Source organism: Triturus cristatus, chromosome 8, assembly GCF_964204655.1.
Source record: "Triturus cristatus chromosome 8, aTriCri1.1, whole genome shotgun sequence".
Lineage (NCBI taxonomy): Eukaryota > Metazoa > Chordata > Amphibia > Caudata > Salamandridae > Triturus > Triturus cristatus.
In genome coordinates, this window is record NC_140591.1 from 751,186,080 (window position 1) to 751,210,072 (window position 23,993).

At 43.8% G+C, this 23,993-nt stretch overlaps 1 protein-coding gene across 1 annotated transcript in view; it reads left to right on the forward strand.

The window, feature by feature from the left end:
* The window catches only part of COL4A2 (collagen type IV alpha 2 chain), a 633,759-nt gene that overhangs the window by 445,378 nt on the left and 164,388 nt on the right, over positions 1-23,993 (forward strand). Inside the window, exons 21-26 of the mRNA XM_085622168.1 lie at positions 8,277-8,369; positions 8,528-8,691; positions 19,232-19,304; positions 19,402-19,508; positions 22,762-22,945; positions 23,832-23,885. Of these exons, the coding sequence (XP_085478294.1) occupies positions 8,277-8,369; positions 8,528-8,691; positions 19,232-19,304; positions 19,402-19,508; positions 22,762-22,945; positions 23,832-23,885 (675 nt within the window). The remainder of the gene's footprint in view (positions 1-8,276; positions 8,370-8,527; positions 8,692-19,231; positions 19,305-19,401; positions 19,509-22,761; positions 22,946-23,831; positions 23,886-23,993) is intronic.

The window sequence follows — 23,993 nt, forward strand, 5'->3', positions numbered from 1 at the left end:
CATCTTCCGATGATTATTCAACAACATTGTCGGGTTACAGTGAAGAAGATGGCTGTGCAATGATGATCCACTCAGTTTGCTACTAAATAACCCTTCACAAGATAAAGAAAACACACTTGTTTTCTTATATAACCCTCACCCACCAGGGTTGCCTCTTGGTGGCATACTTCATCATTGGGTCCATCTCGTTCCGCAGAGAAGTGTACAAGTCCAAGCGAGATCGCCACGTGAAGCAGCCACATTCCTTTGGACATCGCCCTAAGATCACACTAAAGGTGAATAGTTGTCTCATACATTTTATCATCGACATGCCGGCAGAGAAGTACAATGAACTGTCTCCAAAACTCGTCTCACCCCTTCGAAGACAAAGGAATACACGTGGGCTGCCTCCACACCATTGTTAAGTCAAGGATCATTTGTAGCAACCATGTGACACAAGAGGACGAAAGTACAAGCACCCATTCATACTCTTAAAGGCAGTTCGTCAGATGCCTGTTTAGTTTCAGTACTGCTGGTGACTTGGGTTTGATCTCTATCAACTACAAAATAAATGCACATGCAGGCTCAGTAAGAAGTTAATTCCCGTCATTGTTTCATGGACTAGGAAAGTTTAAAATCAGGAAAGTGCGGCTTCATAACAATGAGAACATTCGTCCTGTTGCTCAACAGCATTGTAGAGTTGCTTTTCACTTGCAGGAAGCTGTTGAGAAAGAACTGGAAACACTGTTAAAGCATGATATCATTGAACGCTCTACTAGTCCGACATCATGGGTTTCACCAATAGTGGTTAAACCCAAAAATGACAGCGGAAGTGCCGTGTGCATCTGTGTCAACATGCGCCGGGCTAACAAGACAATTGAGAGAGAACGACATCCAAGTCCACACATTGTAGACATGATTTCACAGCTGAATGGTGCCAAAGTATTTTCTCGCCTTGATATGAACAAAGGTTATCATCAATTCGAACTAGAGGAAAATTGCAGGTGCATTACCACCTTCTCAACCCATATTGGTTTGTTCAGATATAAGAGACTAGGTTTTGGGGTGTCTTTCAGCTGCAGAACTGTTTCAGGATGTACTTCACCACATAATACAATCTGTCACACATTCTTTTAATTATAGTAATGATATACTGGTATTTGGGGCCAGTCGAAAGGAACATGACAAAACCCTCACACAAGTATGCCGTTTACTTGCTGATGCTGGCCTCGCTTTGAATACAGAAAAGTGTGAGTGTCGCAAAACAAAACTCAAATTCGTTGGGCATACTTTCTCCGGTGACACCAGATCTGGCTGAAGTACAAGCCTTAACGTCTACTACTCCACCACAAGATTTGACCATACTGCGATCCTTCCTTGGCATGACCAGTCACTGTTCTAGGTACATTTGTGATTTTGCCACAGTCCGTTCCCCTTTGAGAGACTTGACAAAAAAGAACATTGTGTTCAAGTGGTCACCTGAATGCAATCGAAGCTTTAAGAAAATCAAAAATTCAATTGAAAAAGCTACTGAAATGGCCTATTTTGATCCAAAACTTCATTCTGAGATTGTAGTAGATGTCAGCCCAATGGGGTTGGGTGTGATCCTTGCCCAGCACAGTGGACATGACAACGCACAAAGCCACATAGCAGTGACCCCACGCATCCGCAGAGCCAGAGCTGGTGGAAGAGCCTTCTCCTACATCCCAGCCAATGCCTGGAATGAGCTCCCAGTCAACATCAGATGCTCTCCTACCCTGCACACCTTCAGGAAGAGCCACACGACCTGCCTTTTTAGCTGACCTGGAGCTGCACCCTCCCACTCTCCCCCAGTGCCTTGAGACCCTCACAGGTGTGTAGCATGCTTTAAAAGCCCCTGATTGATTGATTATGCAAGCAGGAGTCTGTCGCAGCCCAAACATGCTTATTCCCAACTTGAGAAAGAAAGTTTAGCTGTAGTGTGGGCTTGGGAACACGTTCATGTGTTTCCATGCGCAAAGCATTTCATCCTTGTCACTGAACACCAGGTGTTGCTCACCATTTTTGGGAATCCAAAAGCTAAGATTTCCTCTTGCATGAAGAGGTGGGGGTTGTGGTTGTAAGAGTATGACTGCACTATTGTGCATAGGCCAGGGAAAGGTCAAAATCTTTTCACAAGTGCCAGTGCAGTGTCACAGTACAACGTCTAAAGCGGCTGAGGCCTGTGTTAACTTCATAGTCTAGTCAAGCATACCTGCAGCTCTTTTGGTGGAACAAATTCTTGCTGCTACAAATACAGATCGAGATCTGCTTGCTCTCAAAGACATTATTACCCAGCAATCCTGGAAGAAACACACTCGATCTATTACAGATGACTGTGAATACCAAAAATTTAAAACTTTAAAGAGCTCTCTGTCACTCAAAAAGAGGTTGTAGATGGGCCACAAGCAGGCCGAGATCAAAGGTAGGTTCCTAGCCCACACGTTCACCCTAGGCACACACATCTTCGCTGTAGCGACTGTATACGTCCCCAACGGGGGCCAAGAGGGATTCCTCCAAGATGTAGTACATGAGCTCACAGGCCTCTCTGACAAAACAGTGCTTCTGGGGAGAGACTTTAATCTGGCCTTTGACGGCATGTTGGACCGGTCGGGACGGCGATGGGGGCAGATGGAGCTCAGTGATATTTGGCAGTTGCGTCACCCAGGGTCTAGGGAATATACCTTCTACTTCCACCCCCACAAGACATATGCCAGGATTGATTACATACTCACCTCCGACACACTGACCCAACTAACACGGGACATTGTAATCCTCCCTTGCCACCTCTCAGACCACTCAGCAGTGCGGATTTCCCTAGCCTTGCATCAACCTCAGCCCTCACGGCGATTCTGCCGCCTCTGTGAGACTATGCTAAAGCCCCCTTCGGTGATACAACAAATTCAGCAATGCATAACTAACTATCTAGATCTCAATGACTCCCCTTCCGTTTCCACAACGACGCTTTGGGAGGCCCTGAAGGTGTTAGTCAGAGGGGAGTTCCTGGGTATCCTGGGTATAGATGCAGCGGACAATAAAGATAGGAGAGAGAAGAGGGAGCGCTTATCCAGGGAGGTAGCTGAACTAGAACCCATCCACCAGCGGACTGGGCCCCCAGGGTCTGGAAAGAGCTTAAGACTGCTAAGGCACAGCTAGCAGGGCTGGACGTTGACCGAGCTGAATATGCAGCCCTTCTATGTCGGGGGTGACAAGTGTGGGCGTCTTCTCGCCAATAGGCTACGTGCGCAGTGACAGGCGTCCCGCGTTACCATGATACGAGACAATCAGGGGAGAGAGTGCAATACCGATCATGAAATTGTGGAGGAGTTTCGACACTTTTATGAGACCCTATATGAGGCTCAGACTATTCTTGATGAGGAGCCAGCTCACTATCTGCAGGGGGTCGCTACTTCTAAACTCCTACCAAGCCAGGCGGAGGAGCTCGCAGCTCCCATCCACATAGAGGAAGTCGTTTCCGCTATCTCCCGTTTGAAACTGCACAAATCACCGGGACCAGACGGCTTCTCCTCCGTTTTTTATAAAAGGTTTTGCACGCAGCTAGCCCCGCTGCTAGTGCGGGTCTACAATTCGATTGGGACTGCTCACGCTGCCTCTCTCCCACCCTCCATGCTGGAGGCACTGATCACGGTAATACCTAAACCGGGCAAGGACAGGTGCTTGTGTGGCTCTTTTCGCCCCATATCCCTTCTGAATGTTGACTTAAAGATATTCACCGGGATCCTAGCGTGCAGGCTCTCCCGTCACCTGCCCGGGTTAATAGATCTGGAACAATCCAGGTTTGTTCCCAAACGCCAGTGCTCTGACAATACCAAGCGGCTCCTTCATCTGGTGGACAGATCTGAATGCTTTCCGGCGGAATGCATGATTTTCTCTGTTGATGCTGAGAAGGCGTTCAACAAGATCCACTGGCCGTACCTCAAGGCGACCCTGTTTCACTTTGGCCTCCCAGGCCATTTCATTGATTGGGTATTTAGCAGCTACGCTCGCCCTATTGCCACAGTGCGAGTGAATGGGATCGCTTCATCGGCCTTTCCCATATGCAGGGGGATGAGGCAGGGCTGTCCCCTGTCGCCGCTCCTGTTCGCCCTGTATATGGACCCTATGGCCCAATGGGTCTGCGACAACCCGAGCATCAAGGAGGCACGATTCGGGGGGTCAGAGCACAAACTATGTTTATACGCAGATGATGTGGTGGCCATGCTGGAGCATCCCCGGGACCCTCTACCCGCTTTCCTGGCTGAGCTAGACAGGTTTGCCCTGGCTTCCGGCTTTAAAATCAACGTACATAAATATTAGGCCTTAGATCTTTCCTTGCAGCCTGAGACGCTGGAGCTCCTACAGCGCTCGTACCCGGTTCAGTGGGCCCGAGACTCAATTCCTTATCTAGGGTTGCAAGTTTCCGCTACCATACAAACCACCAGAGCGACTAACTATACGGCAATCTCCCGGCAGGTACGGGACTCTCTCGGCAAGTGGAGACCGCACTTTCTCTCTTGGCTGGGACGTATAGCTGCAGTGAAAATTATGATATTGCCCCAGCTTCTTTATTTATTTCACAGATTGCCACTGGTACCTCCACCTGAGGTCATACTCTCATTGCAACGGGACATAGAACGCTTTGTCTGGCGCAACCAAAGAGCTCGGCTATGCCGGGAGCTCACTTATAGAGACCCTGTTGAGGGAGATTTGGGAGTCCCTGACCTCCATGCTTACTGGCGGGCGGCCCAAATGAGAACTCTAGTGGAGTAGTCTCGTCCAGAGCCCGAGAAATATTGGTTATTTATGGACCGGTCACTTGCTGGTCAGCCTTTATGGGGCTTACCCTTCCTTCCACGAGTGGGCCGGACCTGAAACCTGTACCTCTCTGAGGTGACTAGACCTACTCTATTGGCGTGGGACAAAGTTGCTGTTTCCCGAGGGCTCACGACCTTCCCGTCACCGATTACGCCTATAGTCCACAACTCCGACTTCACGCCAGAACTTGACTCTGAGACCTTTCGACACTGGACTGAGGAATCCTGTCGCTCTGTAGGGCATCTTTTCGATCTCTCTGGGCTCCGCTCCTTTACTGATCTCCGCAGGGAGTAGATACTGACAGAAACGGAGCGATACCGTTATTTGCAGGTCCGCCACTGGGTGTCACAAGGGGAAGTACAGGGAGGAGCGGAGAGACACCTCACTCCGTTTGAGAAGTGGCTGCTTACACATCATAATGATGCACACCTGACCTCCGACATATATCGGTGCGATAGGTGCTCCTCAGACCTCGCGAAGACCCCTGGCCAGTTGCGATGGGAGGGGGAACTGGCTAGAGCCCTGACACAGAAAGAATGGAATGACTTCTGCTTTAGGGCCCGACGCACAGCACGCAATGTGTCCTCCGTTGAGACAGCTACTAAAGTGGCCACCTATTGGTATCTTACCCCCGTACGGCTTCATAGGAGAAACCCCTCACGTAGTCCGCAATGCTGGCATGGCTGTGGCCAGTTGGGTACCCTAACTCACTTACTGTGGAACTGCCCTTCCCTTGGGACATATTGGCAGCAGATCCTTGACGAGGTGGATTCCCATTTTGACACACAGATCCCTCGATTCCCAGTAGATGTGCTTCTGGGCCTCTACAACACTCTTACCATTCCCCTCAAATCCCGACGGGGCAAACAGATGGCACTCGCACTGGGGGCGGCGGTTCAGAACATCCTTACTCATTGGGGAACTAACACAGCTCCAACCCGGCTGGGATGGCTTCATAGGTTGTGGGGTATCTTGGGAATGGAAGAGATCTCACTTTCTCTATCTCATCCTGGGGCCTCCTTTCACGACTTATTGGAACCTTTCCTCGCACTGCTAATATCCGAGTTTACGGAACTTACTTGCACCAAATATTTGCTGCTCCTGCGACTTGCAGACCCACCCAGGTTGCCAACCTCAAACACACCTTCTGCCTAGTGTGTTTCTCCCTGCGGGTCTTCCCTAGCTTGACCATACTGTTACCACTTCTTGGAAGTATAACCTATGACTGGATTCTCTTTTTTGCTATTTTTGTTACTTCTCTGGCTCTACATGAAATCGCACTTGCCGGGTTGCATCCTGATGACTCTAGAGCAAATTGGCTCGTTTGTTGTTCCTTTGTCTTGGAAATCAATAAAAGACATTTTAAATCAAAAAGAGGTTCTAGAATTGTCATTCCAGAAATTCTATGACAACAAGTAATTGAACTAGCCCACGAGTGTCATCGTGGCATTGTCGCCACCAAGACAGCTCTTCAAGACAGAGTGTGGTTTCCTCACCTTGATTAAAGACTTGAAAGAGAATTAAAAGCCATTTGCACAACTGCTTATCTCCTAAAACAATGTAGCATTTATTAGCTCTGTTTAACCTCCCGAAGCAGGAGTGTGAGAGGATTGCAGTCGATTTCTTTGGATCCCTTAACAATGAAAATCATCACATGGTAGTTGTTGATGAGTACTCATGATTTCCCCTTGTGGAAGACCTGTCAACCACTCATGACAAAGTCATTGGGACATTAAATTACATTTTTGCAACATGGGGTGTCCCCTTCATTCTCAAGTCCGACAATGACCAACCGTTCAACCGCCCAGAGTGTAAAGATTTTCTCATTAACATGAATTTTGAACATCAGAAAAGTACCCCTCTTTGGCCACAGGTCAATGGTGTTGTCAAACGCTTCATGGACACTCTGAAGAGATTAGTTCAACATTAAAACAGTAAAAGGAAGTGCTCTCAAATCGAATCTATGTTCAGCCCTTCATGCTTACAGTTCAACCTCCCATTCTGCTACAGGTGAAAGCCCTGCCCCCGTGATGTTTGGGAGAGCCAGGGGAATCAAATTGCTGAAATGTACTAGGTCGACAAATGTGGATGAGATCCATACGACGGATTTCTTGCACAAGTCCAGAAAGAAAATGTATGCAGATAAACACCAATGTGTTTGGGACACGGTTTTCAAGGAAAGAGACCAGGGGCCAGATGTACAACCTTTTTTAGAGGTAATAAACAGAAAATTCTGCCATTTGCGACCACTAAAAAGGGTTGTAACATGTACAAACCTATTATGCAGGTCGGTAATCTATTACCGACTCACAAAATAGGGTTTGCAAGTCACTATTAGGAAGGGGCGTGCCAAGGGCGTCAATCGCAGTTACCACCAATTTCAAATTGGTGGTAAGTTAGTCGCGAATGGGAAGGGGTTTTAAGGAAAATGGGCAGCATTTGAAAAGAAACATCGCTTTATTTAAAAAGCAAACACAGACAAGGTGGTCTGCTGTCCCCAGCAGGCCACAATCCCTGTGATTGTAGCCCATTCCCAATGGGTCGCAAATTGCAACCTGCCTCATGAATATTGATGAGGCAGGTAATTTGCGACCCCATTGGGAATCACTAAATGTGTCCGAGACACATTAGTACATTCCATTCCAATTTGTGACCCGTAAGACAGAATGGTCGTACATCTGGCCCCAGGTCCGGGTCAAGCAAAAAACAGAAACGCAAGTCTGATGCTCCATTTGATGCTGAACCCATGAGGGTTGTGACAAGCAAAGGACATATGGTGACCGCTCAACGTCCCAGAAAGTCCATCACGAGAAACTCGTAAGCAACTTCATCGATGTTCATCCGCTCCAGATGTCAGAAGTGAGACCTGACAGTCCAGAGGGCCAAACTCCTACACCTACCTCTGCATCCCCAGTGCCTGAGGTAGGACCTGCTCCTCCGCCTCATCACCCTCATACGACTAGGTCAGAAAGACTGGTTCAAGCACCTGGATGACTCATTAAGGAACTATAAGATACATATGTAATATTTGGGCTTTATTATTTAACAAAGGCGGAGATGTAGCGTCTTATAAGTATGAATAGCGGGATCCTTATGGTCCCCAATGGACTCGGTAGGAAAATGACAAAATCGTTTGGGTGTGTCTGGGTGTGGTTAATAAAGTTCATGACGCAGTGCGCAAAATTAACAGTTGCACTCGGAAGAATAAAGACATGCACTACAGAGCTCCATGCGTGGCGTGGTCTTTTGCATGCTACCAGGCTAGGTAGGATTCTGCAGCGGGGAAGGTGCAATAGAACATTTACTCAATAGAAATGTTTGGTGTTGTAAAAAAATGATATCCCTCCTTAAATATTTCTAAAATTATCATATATGAACAAATATATAAAAGTACGATACCATTTCATTGTTTGGCTTGGCTGTATATATTAATCTGACATTCTTTGAATTATGAAAAACTTTAGGATCACCCATTGGACAAAAAGGATTTCCAGGCTTTCCAGGATTTGATGGCCATCCGGGATATCCTGGACTTCGTGGAGTGAAGGGAGTTAAAGGTCAGATTTGCAATAAAATTAAGAGGATAAGAGAGAGCCTATTTCTTCTGTGGAATAGTGTGTGATAATTGAAATGGGTGAAATTTGGTAAATTATCGGAAAAAAATTTGATTGGCTTTAGTTGTCCTTCAACTGTCCTTTCAAAACTTATTTGACAGGTGATGCTGGTGACTGCAGGTGTACTTCAGACGATGGAGCTGGACAAGGGTTACCCGGTCCTACGGGCCCCACCGGATTCCCAGGTGTGCCTGGAGATTTCGGAAGAAAGGGAGAGAGTGGTGATCCAGGAGTTAGTGGTTTTCGTGGCGTCCCCGGTGCACAAGTAAGGATCCCTTTGGCAATCAATCATGAATATCTATTACAAAACTGCATCACACAGGAGTACAGCTATGGTGTATCAGAAACATATTCCAGATTTGTAGGAGTGCACATTCCTGTGTTTTGATGGGTTAAATGTGGAATGTGCATTACCACAATCTGCATACTATTCGCAAACATGCACAGCTCAGCCCAGCTGAAGCCAAAGTGATGCCTGGCACACCAGCCCATCCACATTTGTAGGTTGAGCCTAAGCAGCGGGAATGCACTGTCTGTAAGACATGCCGTATTCACTCTATGGGCTTTGAACATGCCCAGCGGTTATCATTGGATGTTTCGTCTGCCTTTTTAAATTCCTTTGGTGTCATTGGTGAATAGTTTACATTTGCCCCGCCTTTTGGCTGTGTTGTTCCTGCCCGAGAGTCTGCCCCTTTTACATGGATCCTTACACTATCAGCCATATGTTTAGTTTTGGAGCACTCCTTTTTAGGTCTCGCCTAGACAGCGCATGCGCTGTCGCAAGACCTATAGTAAACACAAATATGGTGCGTAATTTCTCCTGTCGCTTGCCATTGATTGATTCTGGCATTGGTCTTCTTATCTGGCTTATGGTTGGCTTTTCATCCGATACGTCACTTCCGTTTTGCCTCCGTTTTGCAGGAAGCAGCACCGACCAACTACAGTTTAGCTCCGCTGCTGGCTGTTAACTATTCATTTAGGGACTAGTTTGTTTATTGAGCTTCTGCAGACACGACGACGTGCCTTGCTTACATTCGGCACGCCACGCCCACTTTAATTTTCGAAGCAGTTGGGACAATGGCCGCCTTTGTTGTTAAATCTAAGTTTCTTCCCGGTGAGCCTCGTCCTGCAGCGGTGCAGTAGTAGCCGTCGATACATCCCAGTCCACACATGGCTGAGCTGGGTGCGTGCAGTCCCGGACCTCATTGGTATAGTATTCCACTGATGCCTCCTGTGATCAGGCAATCCGGAAGCGGGCATCCGTCCTTCCCAACTGCTGCAGGCTTCGTGCGCCGCACAGATCTCTGCTGTGCTGCAAATACTAATGAAAAGCCCTTTCCTTCTTCTTTCCCTTCTTTCATTCGCTACCCCCTGTCTTCCGCCCTCAATCCTGTGTATCGATGATGCTCATTTTCCCTGCTCCCACTTCCGTTTCTTTGCCCCGGTTCCTCCTATTTCTCTCCCATTTACTCACCCATTACCATCTTGTTTCCTTCCTCCTTTTCACCATCGCAGCTCTGCTATTTCCTCAGTCCTCTTTTTCTGGTTTCCTTCCTCCCTCCCTTCCTCATTTTGCTCTCCCTACTTCCTTCTCTGTTTCCATCCTCACTCTCACTCACAAACCTAGGCTTTGCCCTTGTCAGCCGCCTTTGATACTGTCGACCACCAGGCTTTTAAACAATCACAGGGGAGTGGCAGGCTTCAATGGCAAAACCATGGAATGTTTCACATTTTTCATAAACAATAGATCGCATCTGCCATCGTGGACTGGTAAATGAACAATACCTCCCTCTCTCTAAAAGAAGTGCTTCAAAGCACTCCTGCTGCTCTGAGTGTGTCAGCCGCAGCGCCACTTGTGCACAGTGCACTTGTGGTATTCTCTAGTGGCAGAGACACCTCCCCCCACACACACACTACAGAACGATATTTACTACCGCAATGTCTGATTGAATGTGTCGTGTTCGTATTTTGTTTTGGTTTCACACACACATATTACGTAGCCTTCGAAAATAGTGTGATTCTTTGTGCGTGTTTGTGTTACTGACTCCCAAGCTTGACTCTAGGGTTGAGGTTGAACCCCATTTCCTTGCTAATTGGGAATCTCAAGCACAACATACCATCTCTGTAGCTCCTTGGCTAAGAGTTTGCCCAGTGCACCCTTCACAGCGCTATTGGTCACTAGATATAAGACGGCCGTTTCAATTTGATGTGCTGTTACTCCTGGAAGGTTATGTGAGTGTGAACTGCTATGATAGCCCTACAAACTTGTTTATTACGGATGACCCCTTAAAGCCCAAAATACCGCTTGTGAAAAAATAACCAAGGGCAATGTGTGACAATGTACCCTTTTGAGCAGAGTGGGGCGGGCCTTTGTAAAATACATATGGAAAACCCCTGCTAACAGCTACTCGAGTGAGCCATCCCTGCCTCCGTTGATAATTTGTCAGGGCGTGGCCCCTAAATGTAGTCGGCGAGTTTGTCCAAACCCTTGGTTACTTTCCAGGACTTTAAATTTAGAAAGTTTTCATTAAACAACAGAAAGCACAGACTACTCTTTCAGTGGCATTCGCAAGCTTGATAATAACAAGCATTTGCAATGCAACAGGTCTCGCATTTACGCGAGTTTGAGCTATTGGCATTGTAAACACCAATTCCTTTTATTTATGTTTTGGTTTTTAAAACATAAATAAAAGGCATTGTCATTTACAATGCCAATAGCTTAAACTTGCATAAACGTGAGACCTATTGCATTGCAAATACTTGTTTAGGTTTTGCCTGTAAAATCTATTGTATTTAATATATCTTAAAAGGGGACTATTATCAGGTCCCATTTGCGAATTACTGTGTTAATTCGCTTTTGTGTGGAACGTTTTTTTTGTTAACTTCCCCTGGCTTCACTCATTTTTTTTGTTAACTTCCCCTGGCTTCACTCATTTACAATACTTCTACTAAATCTGTTCACACTGTTTAAGCCCCATTTACTGTCAAGAGAAGATCTCTTTCCATGGAAAAGGCAGACAGCTTCTAACATCTGCTGGAATGCTTGCCTTGTATTATTTAGTTATGTAAAGCAGATGCTTTGTGGCCTTTCCTATTCATACCTCAGTACCTTTTTTTGCACTTTGTAGGCAGTGTCGGATTTATTTTTTTCAACTCAATCTATTTGGTCATTATGATCAAATTCTAAATGTTGAAATAAACAGTGAACGTTAAAAATAAAGTACATTTACAAGAGCTATGCTACATTTTACTACTAAACAGGCAGCCACAAGTGCAGTTACCTTGCAGACAACAGGGTCATGATTTGAATGGTGCAGCAGGTGCAGGAGCACCTGGCCCACAAGTTGTCAGAACTCCTCTAAACACATAAAATTTCTATATTTGACTACTAAACATGCAGTCGCAATTGCAGTTGCCTTGTAGTTAAAAGGGACTTGATTTGAATGGTGCAGCAGGTGCAGTGGCACCAGGGCCAAAAGCTCTGAGTACGCCACTAAATCCCGATTATTGCTAAAATTGACAGCTAAACAGGCAGTCACAAGTGCAGTTACCTTTCAGACAACAGGGCCATGATTTCAATGGTGCAGCAGGTGCAGTGACACCAGGACCAAAAGCTCTAGGCTCCCCACTAAAGACCTCAAATTACTATATTTTACTTCTAAACAGGCAATCACACGTGCAGTTACCTTGCAGACAACAGGGTCATGATTTGAATGGTGCAGCAGGTGCAGTGGCATCGGGCCCAAAAGTTGTTAGAACTCCTCTAAACACCTAGTTTTGCTATATTTTACTGCTATACAGGCAGTCACAATTGCAGTTATCTTTCAGGCACTAGGGTCATGATTTGAGTGGTGCAGCAGGTGCAGTTGAACCAGGCCAAAAAGTTGTTAGAATTCCTCTAAACACCTAATATTGCTATATTTTACTACTAAACAGGCAGTCACAATTACAATTACCTTGCAATTGATAGGGGCTTGATTTAAATAGTTCAGCAGGTGCGGTGGCACCAGAGTCAAAATTTGTATAACTCTACTAAACACCAAATATTGCTATATTTTACTACAAAACAGGCAGTCACAAGTGCAGTTATCTTGCAGGCAACATGGTCATTATTTGAATGGTGCAACAGGTGCAGTGGCACTGGGTCCAGAAGTTGTCAAAACTTCTCTAAACACCTAGTGTTGCTATATTTTACAACTAAACAGACAGTCATAAGTGCAGTTATCTATCAAGCACTAGGGTCATGATTTCAATAGTGCAGCTGGTGTAGTGGCACCGGGACCAAAAGCTCCAGGCACCTCACTAAACACCTACTATTACTATATTTTATTCCTAATCAGGCAATCACAAGTGCAGTTAGCTTACAGACAACAGGATCATGATTTGAATGGTGCAGCAGGTGCAGTAGCACCAGGCCCAAAAGTTGTCAGAACTCCTCTAATCACATAATATTGCTATATTTGACTACTAAACAAGGAGTCACAATTGCAGTTACATTGCAATTCAAAGGGACTTAATTTGAATGGTGCAGCAGGTACAGTGAATCTAGGGTCAGAAGCTCCTGGGACCGCACTAAACCCATATTATTGCAAACTTTTACTAATAAACAAAACAGTCACAAGTGCATTTATCTAGCAGGCAATAGGGTCATGATATAAATGGTGCAGCAGATGTTTACTACCAGGACCAAAAGCTCTATTCACCCCACTAAACACCTAATATTGCTATATTTCACTACTAAACAGGCAGTCACAAGTGCAGTTACCTTGCAGGCAACAGGATCATGATTTGTATGGTGAAGTAGCATCGGGCCCAAAATGTTGTCAGAACTCCTCTAAACACCGAATATTGCTATATTTTACTACTATACAGGCAGATACAATTGCCGTTATCTTACAGTTAAAAGGGGCTTGATTTGAATGGTGCAGCAAGTGCAGTTACAACGGGGTCAAAAACGTTAGGGACCCCTCTACACACAGAATATTGCTAAATGTTACTACTACACAAGTGCAGGTATCTAGCCGGCATTAGGGTCATCATTTCAACGGTGCTGCCGGTGCAGTGACACCAGGGCCAAAGCTCTAGGAACCCCTTTAAACACCAAATATTGCAATATTTTACTACTAAACAGGCAGTCACACGTGCAATTACCTTACAGGCAATGGGGCCATGATTCGAATGGTGTCGCAGAGGTAATAGCACCGGGGCCAAAAGTTGTCATAATTCCTCGAAACACTAAATATTGCTATATTTTACTACTAAACAGGCATTCACAAGTGCAGTTACCTTACAGGCATTAGGGGCATGATTTGAATGGTGCCTCCGGTGACGTGGCACCAAGCCCAAAACCAGGAACCAGCCACACATGCTCTGCTGCAAGCCATTGTAACGTTGGGATCGGCAAGGCAACTAGTTAAGTGGATATACCGGGCCATAAGGGAGATGATGGATGGACCACTGCTAGCACTGAAAAATAAATGGGAAATGCTCCTCAGCCGAGACTTGTCAGAGGCAGAATGGACAAAAGCGCTTAGCTTGCCCAAGAAAATCTCTAGAAATTCCAGCTTTAAGTATTCCCAGTTTAACATTTAGCACCTGACTTACCTTACTCCACATAAGCCTAACATAATGCTAGATCGCACCGACAAACAATGCCCACGGTGTGCAATCCTAGACACAGATTTTAAACACATGATGTGGGATTGTCCGGCTTTATCTGACTATTGGCACCAAGTTACAGAGCTGTCACATAGGGTCCTGGCATGCACAATCCTCTTCATGATCAAAGTATGCCTATTAGGCCTGTACCCTAGGCCCAAAACCCAAAAAATCGACAACCGTTTTATAGATCTAGCCAAAATATTGGCAAGAAGATGGATTGCTCTAAGATAGAAATCCTCCACAGGTCCAAAAATGTCAAATTGGGAAAAAGATGTTACAGCCTGGGCACAGGCCGAAGAGAGAGCATTTATAGAAGAAGACAACAGAGGTGTGAGATGCCGCCCCATAGCAGACCTGTGGTCAGAGGTGATACAGGAATGGGAAGCAAGGGACTTGGGTGAAAGGAATGGTTCCTCCGGAAGCTCCTAGCCCATGCCCCTCGCAGGCATGACACCCTTGTCCAACTACGACCGGGTCAAGGGGGAATCCCATTGACCAATAAGTTAATACAAATAATATCTACGGTCAATTATGACCAGGCCAAAAAGGAAGGCCAACCACCCTGATCGTACAACGCCACAGCGCCCCATCAGTAACACTAGTTTATCCCGAATAAACCCATACACCACCTGTCATCAGAACAATCATTTAGATACCTATTTATCCTTACGGGAACCTCTGGGTGCTCTCGCCGACAGAGAGTTCTATTGGTTACAGTTATGTAACTTGTTTAGATGTGAGAATTTAGAAATATTACTTCAAACTTAATGAACAAGCTCCCATAATTTACAAAATAGCCATTGGGACTTCAATTGGAAATATGTTCTGGACGTCACCTTCAAGAGTATTGAAATTTACATTGATGGACGACACAACTGGGAAAGTTTTATATGTAGTCACCTGATTCCTGAGGGATATTATTGTATGAAGGTCTAATGACGCATGTATGTTCCCCTAACTTACAAAAAATGCAGCTTTAATAAAAAAGATATTAAAAAATTAACAATGTAGAATTGTAACAGTTGCAGGTGAAATATACTCTCCTTATTACGGCTGGTACAGAGGAACTGAAACAAATCGATGCGATTTTTTGACCTCTTCCAAGTTGCATATCACTTTAAAGAGTGCATTTAAATGTGCAGTGCCTTGCATGCTACGCAGTAGAGTGCAAATATTTACCAGAGAGAAGGTGAACTCAATGTGCATTGTGTTTACAGTTAGTAATAAAAACAAGTTGTGTTATTAGCACTGCATTATAATTCCTAGTTCTTGTCAGCTGCTGCTTTTTTTCTTGCACTCTTCATGCCTTACTCAGGCTCGAGCTGTCCGGTGCCTGCATGAGCGACTCCCCTGCATTCTGGTACTTGTGGTACCTTCCCCTGCCTGACCGGTCCGCCCAGCGCCTGCTGCGAATGTAACATGAGCCCTGTGCTCAGACTCAGTAGACTAGAGTCACATAGGGGCATATTATCAAGACAGGCGATAAAATTGTCCTTCACTTCTAACATGGGCTTCAATTGGAATTCCATGGAGCATATTGTCAAGCCCATTATCGCTGTTTTAGCGGCAGTTTTCTGCCGCTAAAGCGGCGATAATTTTATCGCCTGTCTTGATAATATGCCCCATAATGTCCTGCTTTCTGCCAAACCTCCCCTAGAAATTTAAATTAAAGCAATACACTAGTTGAAGAATAGGTTTTTATAGATTATTTCCCCCACTTTTAATAACACACAGCCTTTGCCTGATAAATGTAAGCACATTATCAGCTTGTTTTGAACCTATTGTTTACTATGCATGCCGGACAGAGAAGTTACTTTACTGCATCAAGAGGAAATTCACGTCTGAAGACTGTATGAGTGCAGCCTTCTCCTGAATATTTGTGATAGGGTCTGAGGTGAAATTTAATAAGGAGATGTAATCTTTTTAAAGATATCCATGGTTGTATTTATGTGATTGGACCTGTTTGGTTTATGGGAGGTGCCTGGTGAGAAGATTTTCTAGGTGAGCTGTTTTCGTATCATGCAAAGCAGATCCCTCCACTCCAAAGTGCTTGGGAAAAATGATTGCTCTACCTGGTAACTTACCATAAGCCAATGTACACATGTCATTTTCTGCACAAAGTCTATCTTTTTTGTTGTTGTCTCAAGGTACAGACTTTCACAACTTTTAGTCTGCCTCCAATGGGGGCATTGGGAGAAGAGGGAGGGTGGGGAGCAAACTCCGAAAAAGAACCCTATCACTCCGGTGAGTGTTGGGGTACCGGTCACTGCTGTATTTGTTTTTTTAGCATCAATTACTCTAACCTACATGTTAGCCCTTTGCTTTTGTTTTTTTTACTTTTCTAATGTTGAATTTCAAAAACGTGACTTTTTTAACTTGGATTATTTTTTGCATAGCTCTGTACATGGTCTTCTGTGGTGGTACATTCTGCAGACACACTTTCGCTAGACCCTCAGTATAATTGGCTGAGGGAAGCCCAAGTGCTCCCTATTAAACTCTCATGGTAATATGAAAGGAGCTTATATGGTCTTGGGTTTCTCTCACAACTCAACATCCTTATCTCAGGATCCATTTTGAACATGGATGAGTAGTCATTGTAGGAAACAACATTCAAAGGTATGTCACTGACATACCACGTATTTCCACTACACAACTTCACACCACACCACACAATTCCACAACAAACAGTTCCAATCCAACACATCTCTCCCTTGCACTTCCAACTCCCCCACACATTCACTTCCCCTCTCATCTCTCCCTCACACTGCCACTACCCCCTCTCATCTCACAATCCCACTGAGCCTCTCATCCCTCCCTTACACTCCCTTTCTCATCTCTATACTGCCTGCTCATATATACTAAATGCAGTTTCATTCCCGTGCCTTTTCAAGGTTTCCATCTCTCAAACCCACACTCTCCTCCTCTTCTTAGGGTGTCTTCTGCGCACACAAGTCCTTCCTCTTTATGAGTCTGAGGCCTGCTCTCCCCTTGTTTCTCTCTTTCGATCACTCTTTTTGCACCTCAGTTTTATCTATTCTGTTTAGCTCTCACCACATCTAATTCACCATGCCACATAATTCCACTACTCAAATACGCGCCACACCCCGCAATTCCACCCCACACAATTCTACAACGAACAATTCCAATACACCCCACATAATTCCACTCGACACCACATACATCCACTACACTCCAAACCAAAACACATAGGCAAAAGACATTGTCATTTACAACGCCAATCCCACGGCTCCTGGACTGTCCTGAATGTTCTCCTTTGCATCCAGCAGTAATCCGTGGAAGGGCGTGGCCTGTCACTGTTTTTTCCTGCTTCATGATTGGTGCCCACCAAAGGACATCCGGGAGCAGGAAATAGTGGATGATGTTGCAGGGCGTGTTTATACCCATGGGCTGTAATTTCTTCAGTCAGTCTGTCAATCGGCAAAAATCGTTATTTTCGCAGTAAATTAAAACCATTGCAGAAACTGTCTTGTGTTAAAGTACAAAAGTGCATTACAGCGGGCTATGGACCTCAAATTACGAAAATTGAAATAAAGTTAGTCACTCGTCCAGTGTACAAAACAGACTGTAAAACTATGCAAGAATGTTTGTGTATTTAAAAGCTAATACTGTACATTTGAAAAAGCAGGCAGTTAGCTGTGGGTATTTCCTTTCAGGCACAAAATTACTACGTTCTTTCGGGTTCTAAGATTAAGTTGTATAAAAAGGCGTTTTAGTAAACAGTTTCTTGCACTTTCAGCCCAGTGCATTGGCACATTAAATGTGCCAGTGATTCTGTTTGGTAACCACATAAGAGAAACATTGGTGACCTTCGAGGCTGCTCCAAATTCCCAGGTAGAAAGCAAAAGGAAGCGTAATGTAGTAAACTTAAAGCTTCAAATGAAATGAATGGCTGTGACAAGTTTCCCAACGACTGCCCTCTAATTTATGTCAAGCATTCGTAAAGCCAATACCTGTGACTTTGGTTGCCAGCCTTTTGACTTTGCCAGTGCTTGTTTTTTTTCATCATGGCTTTTGCAAAGCTTCTTTATCGGTTGAACAGGTGGGCCTCGCCAATGTGAAAATACCTGCATGCGGAAATAGTTTTGGGCTCAAAAACCACACATTTCCATAGTGCTTCCAGCATTAGGAAAACTACTTTGACTACTTTGTGTGTGCATGTGCTTTTTGTGAAAGTGCAGAATACCTTCACTCACTTATTCTAACTAACTAGCACTCAAACATGTATTACAGCAGGGCCAATGTCAAAATGAACATTATTGCCATAGTACCACCTAACACACTTGAAAAGTTACTGCTAACCGCCCCCAAGATTCCATGTCAAACAGCTAGTACCATGCTCACCAATGCCAGGGAGATTAAATATGTGTTTCTTACTGCAAATCTTTAACCCACTGTGTTCTTATTCTAAGGACATAAATGTGTCTATTACCACTGCACATAAAATAACAGCTTGGTATAACCCATATGTGTAGATCCACAGAGTGTAAAATACTATTACCGCTGTTGAGGAAGATGAGGGGCATTTTCCCCAGGCAATTTTCATCAGGTTTGTTCCTGGCGGGATGTGCCTAGGGGAAACTGCACATTAATTACCAAACAACTCAGAATCCTGACAGGGGCAAATTCCCATTTGCATAAGAATGACAGTTGCCTCACTATTTGTTACATCAATTTTCACAGAAATAAATTGTAAATAGCATGACCTCAATCACCAGCAGGTCTTCAGCCATAAATAGAGAAAGGATTTGTCTTCCAAGGGCCATCAATTATACACCAGCAGGGACATGCACCCTGTACTCCTACTTATGGAGCAGTAGTTGTTGTTTTCTATACAGAAGAGAAGAAGAAGAACTGTTGGGGCGCTGCTGAGATCGAAACGTGTTAATTAATGTCAGCCATCTTTTATCGAGAGCGTGGATCAAGAGAAACAAAAACATTTAAATATTGTGTGTATGTGTGTGTATGTATTTGATTGACAATATATTTTTGTTTATTTTAATAAACTGGTGTTCATTTTAAATTGTCTGACATGTATGAATATTAAATTGTAACATCTGTGTAAAATAATAAAAAATGATGTGATTTATGTATGCATTTATTTTATATTTTTCATCTATAATTAGGGACGTTCTGGTGTACCTGGGCCTGCAGGACGAAAAGGACACAAAGGAGATTCTTTGTTTATTAACACCAAAGGCAAGAACATTTCCTTCTCTTCCTGTTACAGGAAGCAACCGCTTTCTCTGTGGAATATTATTAATGAATACAATGTGTTTTGTCGAACACTTCCCAGGTACAAAGGGAGAGCGAGGCGGGCCTGGCGTATCTGGTGCTGAAGGTCGGCATGGTGCAGATGGGCAGGACGGCTTGGATGGTTTTCCTGGGCCAGCAGGCGCTCCGGTAAGTAAGAGAAATGGGTGCCCTAAAAAAGTATGTTCTTTGGGGATACATTTCAGCTAAGGTTGCACCCCAAGAGATTAACCTAGGCAACTGTAAATTCAATATATATTCCTAAACAACATGTCCATAAATTATGCGAACACCATTGGATTATGATTGAGTATCAGTCAGCACAAAAGAGATCCCCAGAAGTTAGAGGCAATGAAAGCCGTGATCAGTGGTGTTGTACCAGGATATTGTTGCCAGAATATTGCTTGACATAAACATCCTCACTAGAGTTAATAATAGAAGATCAACAACCAATGGAATGACATTTTTGTAAACGGCATTTAGAACATGGTGTTAAAGTCAGATAATATTTCTGCATATGATATGCTGAAATACAGCCTGGTCAAGCGGCAAAGTGAGACGTTGCCTCAAGGTCTAAAATGAAAGACGCCCACAGTTATCTGTTCTGTGTGGACTGGGTTGTACTGGTGTGTGTATGTGTGTGTTCAGGACTTGCCCTAGACCAAATTACTCCCCACTCTAGCAGCATTTCTTTAATGACAATCCTCTAGCATTCTCCCGTATATATACCTTATTTGTTGTTACACCCTAGGATAGGCAGCCGCTCTTTCTGCAAAATCCAGATCCTTAAGAATTGCCTCGTTCTATTGCTCATAAATGCGCCCACTATTGAGCACATATGGGGCATACAAGAGAGAGTAGGGAAAGGCTGTAAGGAACACATGCTTTCCTCCCATCCTCATTCCCCCCTACTCTGGTTTACCTGTGGCTCCATCTTTAAGCCTTCCAGTACCTTATCGATGCCCGAATAGCCCCACCCACCATTGCAACTGGACCACAAAGATCCTGATGGATGCACAAACTTTTTGTGCACATATATTACACTTAAGTGTACTAAAGAAATGTATGCGGATGTAACATCCCTGATCCTGTTTCGTGCAATCCATATTAGCAGACATTTCCACCCGCAGATCAGGTTTACTCCTGCGGGGAACTTATATTTCTGTAGCTTGCCCGTTGTAGTAAGTCTCTGGTGAGTCAAACGTGGGTCTATGAGCCAACACTCTGTAAAAACCAGCAAGTTTCTACATTTGTGGATATTCACAAATATTTTTCACATTTTTCCCACTATTTAAAGTTCCTGCTGCGAACAGCAGAAGGAAGTCCTTTGCAAGACAGGAAAGGGGTGTGTAAAATTTTCATATTTCAAGAGGTTTAAGTGCAAAGCTTTTTGCAAGGGGAAAATGTTATCCCAATGGAGAGGAAAAAAAGTAGCTTTTGCACATTTCTACCATGCATGCTCCTGAAATTTGTCCACCAAGTGGACAGCCTGCTGAAGCACACAACATAGACGTTAACCACAGCAGGAAATGTATAATTCGCCATCATTTCCAGGAGTACTCATACTGGATTTTGCAAATCTCCAAAAATGTGCAATTGTGCATAAATCATAATAATAAGTTTCCATTGCCAGTCTGACCCTGTCTTATTTTCTCACATCGAAAAGAGTACTAACAGTAGAGGGCGCTAACTTCCCGAAGAGCAATTTAAAAACCCAAGAGAAGGAATTTAGTAATACTTTGTGGTTTTATGCAGTAGCTGAGAAGAAGCATGTAAGAACAAAAATGATATTACTGGTGGAGCACTGTGAGAGGGGAGCTCCAACCCATCTTCTCACTCTCTACTGGCTACCCTAAATCTTGAGAAGCAAATACTCAAAAAATTAGAACGATAATAATGGAATTCTATGTTGAGCTACATCCAAAGAATAAATTATAGAGTATTAATTCAAATACAAAAAAGTAACCTCAGAAAGGACTTTTTCAGACTTGAAATAAAATATGGTCACTGTGACTTGTAAAACATCAATGAAGCCTCGGGTCTCTTTCAATGTCTTCAGATGGATATGCAGGTAGTATGGTACATTGAACACTCTTTGGTCAGAAACCTGTGATGCGTCAGCCACAGAAAACATACATTTGCATTAAATAAATAAATACAATCATAAAAAAAATAGCTTTTTGTATAAATGCAAGCATGTAAAAAGGTTTATAATAAAATGAGGCTGACAGTACAGAGTCCTCTGGAACATCACAATGGAGCACATGCATCAAGCTTTTTACCAGTCGCAAATGGGCCTATTCGCAGAATCAGCCCGTTTGCGACCAGTAAAAAGCCATTTCCGCTGCATCAAACCTAAATGCATTCGTAAAATAGGTAATCGAAACGTATTTTGTGAATGCATTTAGGGAAGCGCAATTTGCGATTCCAGCAATGCATACAGCATTTTAAAAATGCGACTTTGCATTAAGGATTCGCAAATTACCATCAACTTCAAGTTTTTGCAAATTTGCAAATCCTTAGAAAAATGCACAACATTGTATTTTTCACAGTGCCATGTGGCGCACACATGTGCCCTGGGGGCATGTGTGTTCGTCACGTGCACACCTACCTTTTTTGGGGGTGCATCAGGGGGGCCTTAGGCCCCCTGGCACCCTTGCAATTGCATTCGCAATTTGCGATTACCTATTTGGTAATCGCAAATTGCAAATGCTTTCCCATTCATTGCTATGGGCCTCTAGGCCTGCATTCCCTAATAGCGAATCGAAATTTGCAATTCCCTATTAGGGAATATGTAGGAATTGCTATTTATTTTGCAATTCCTACATGCATAAGGAATTGCGACTCCTAAATAGCGATTCCTTAAAAATCGCTATTATGGAATCGCAATTCCTTATTATGATGCATGTGCTCCACTATCCAGTAACCTAAGGGAAATATTCAACTTATTAAAACACAGAGAAAAATATCAAGTTATTTAATATGACAGAGGGAGTTATGTCCTACAAAGATTAAAATAATATAAGAGACACATGCTCTTGTCAGGACCATATGTGTTTCCAATGAGAATAAGCACTACAAGATTGTGAATCAGGGTCTGAGAAAGTTTGTTGTTCAAAAGGTTGAATGAAGGCGAGAAGTGGGGTTTATTTCACTATTTTAGATATTTCTGATCATTTGGGTATTGTGTATGTACTCTACCAAGAATCTCAAGATTTCTGCATTTTCCTGGTCCATTCTTACTTTCAAATGACTATTGCAATGCATCTATTTTTGTGCATTTTAGTCCATATTAGTTAGGTGTGTAGTCAAAATATGTGACTTTCTCGATTATGAATTTCAAATCCTCTGTCTAATTGTTATTTTTCTAAATAAATAATCAAAGCATAACACTTTATCATAGGGTGACGGAATTCCAGGTGCTCTTGGTGATCCTGGTTTCCCTGGACCAAATGGCTACAAAGGCATTGAAGGAGAAATTGGTCAACCGGGTCCTGGATATCCAGGCCAAAAAGGAATACGTGGTCTTCCGGGTGATCCGGGAGTTAATGGATTTCCAGGGCTTCCAGGTCCCCCTGGTCAAAAAGGTATGACAAAGATGTGTTTGGTCATTATACCGCCACCAGTTCTTCCTGTGGCACAGTTATATGGCTGCCTGCCAACTAGTAGATGATTTTATATGGGCTGGGAAACATGTGGATTTCAAGGCAACAGATAACTCAAAGGTACGGATAAGCTGTTATCAGGTAGTGCAACTCCACTATTTACTAGAGCGGTAGAGGTGGGACAGAGGTCAATATTAGTGTTTCTAGAATCACCAATTGCTGACTGGCATGATGGTCCATGCAATGGCTCCTGAGAGAACAGCGACCCCTTGGGGTATATTGCTCCCCAAACACAAATACCCTAATGGCTATCTGGAAGAATATGAGAGTATGTATTTAGAGGGCTCACCACTTTCTTGTCACTCTTCACTCTGCTAAGATACCATTCAGACTTTACTCCAACCCTGTTGAGTAAACGTTTTTATGAATGATCTCTTCCTATGGTAGAAGAAATTTAGCCAGTGGATTCTACTCCATATTTTGAGTTTCCTCCAGAAATTGGTGGGTTTCTAGTTCCTATAAATGAGGCTGTTAATATGCAAATGCATACATGATTTACTAAATCACAGTTACAAACTACCTTACGAACTCAGTCTTTCTCAGTTAAAATGTTTTCAACATGTTTTTCAAAATTTGGAAAAAAACTGTAGAAAAAAGGGTTTCTATCACTTTACAATTCTGAGAAAAGTTTATTTTCACTCTCATAAAGTGAGCTTATGATGTCCGATAGTGTACATTGTGGATCTGAAATTGAATTATGAGCTATAATGATAGAATGTAATGGAAATGAATGTGCCATAAGTTGGGCAACAAGGTGATGGACATCATGTTGATCTATCTTTTTCTTTGTTGTGTTTCCCAATAAAAGGAGACCCCAGCTGTGACGAAAATGATGACCAACAGAATGTCATACTCGGAGCAGGTACAGAACATATTCAAAAATTGCATTTTGTGAAATGTATTGTTTCAGAACCTGCTTCCTTTATGATAGCTTCCCATTGACCTATAGAAACTTAACAAAGGATGGGGG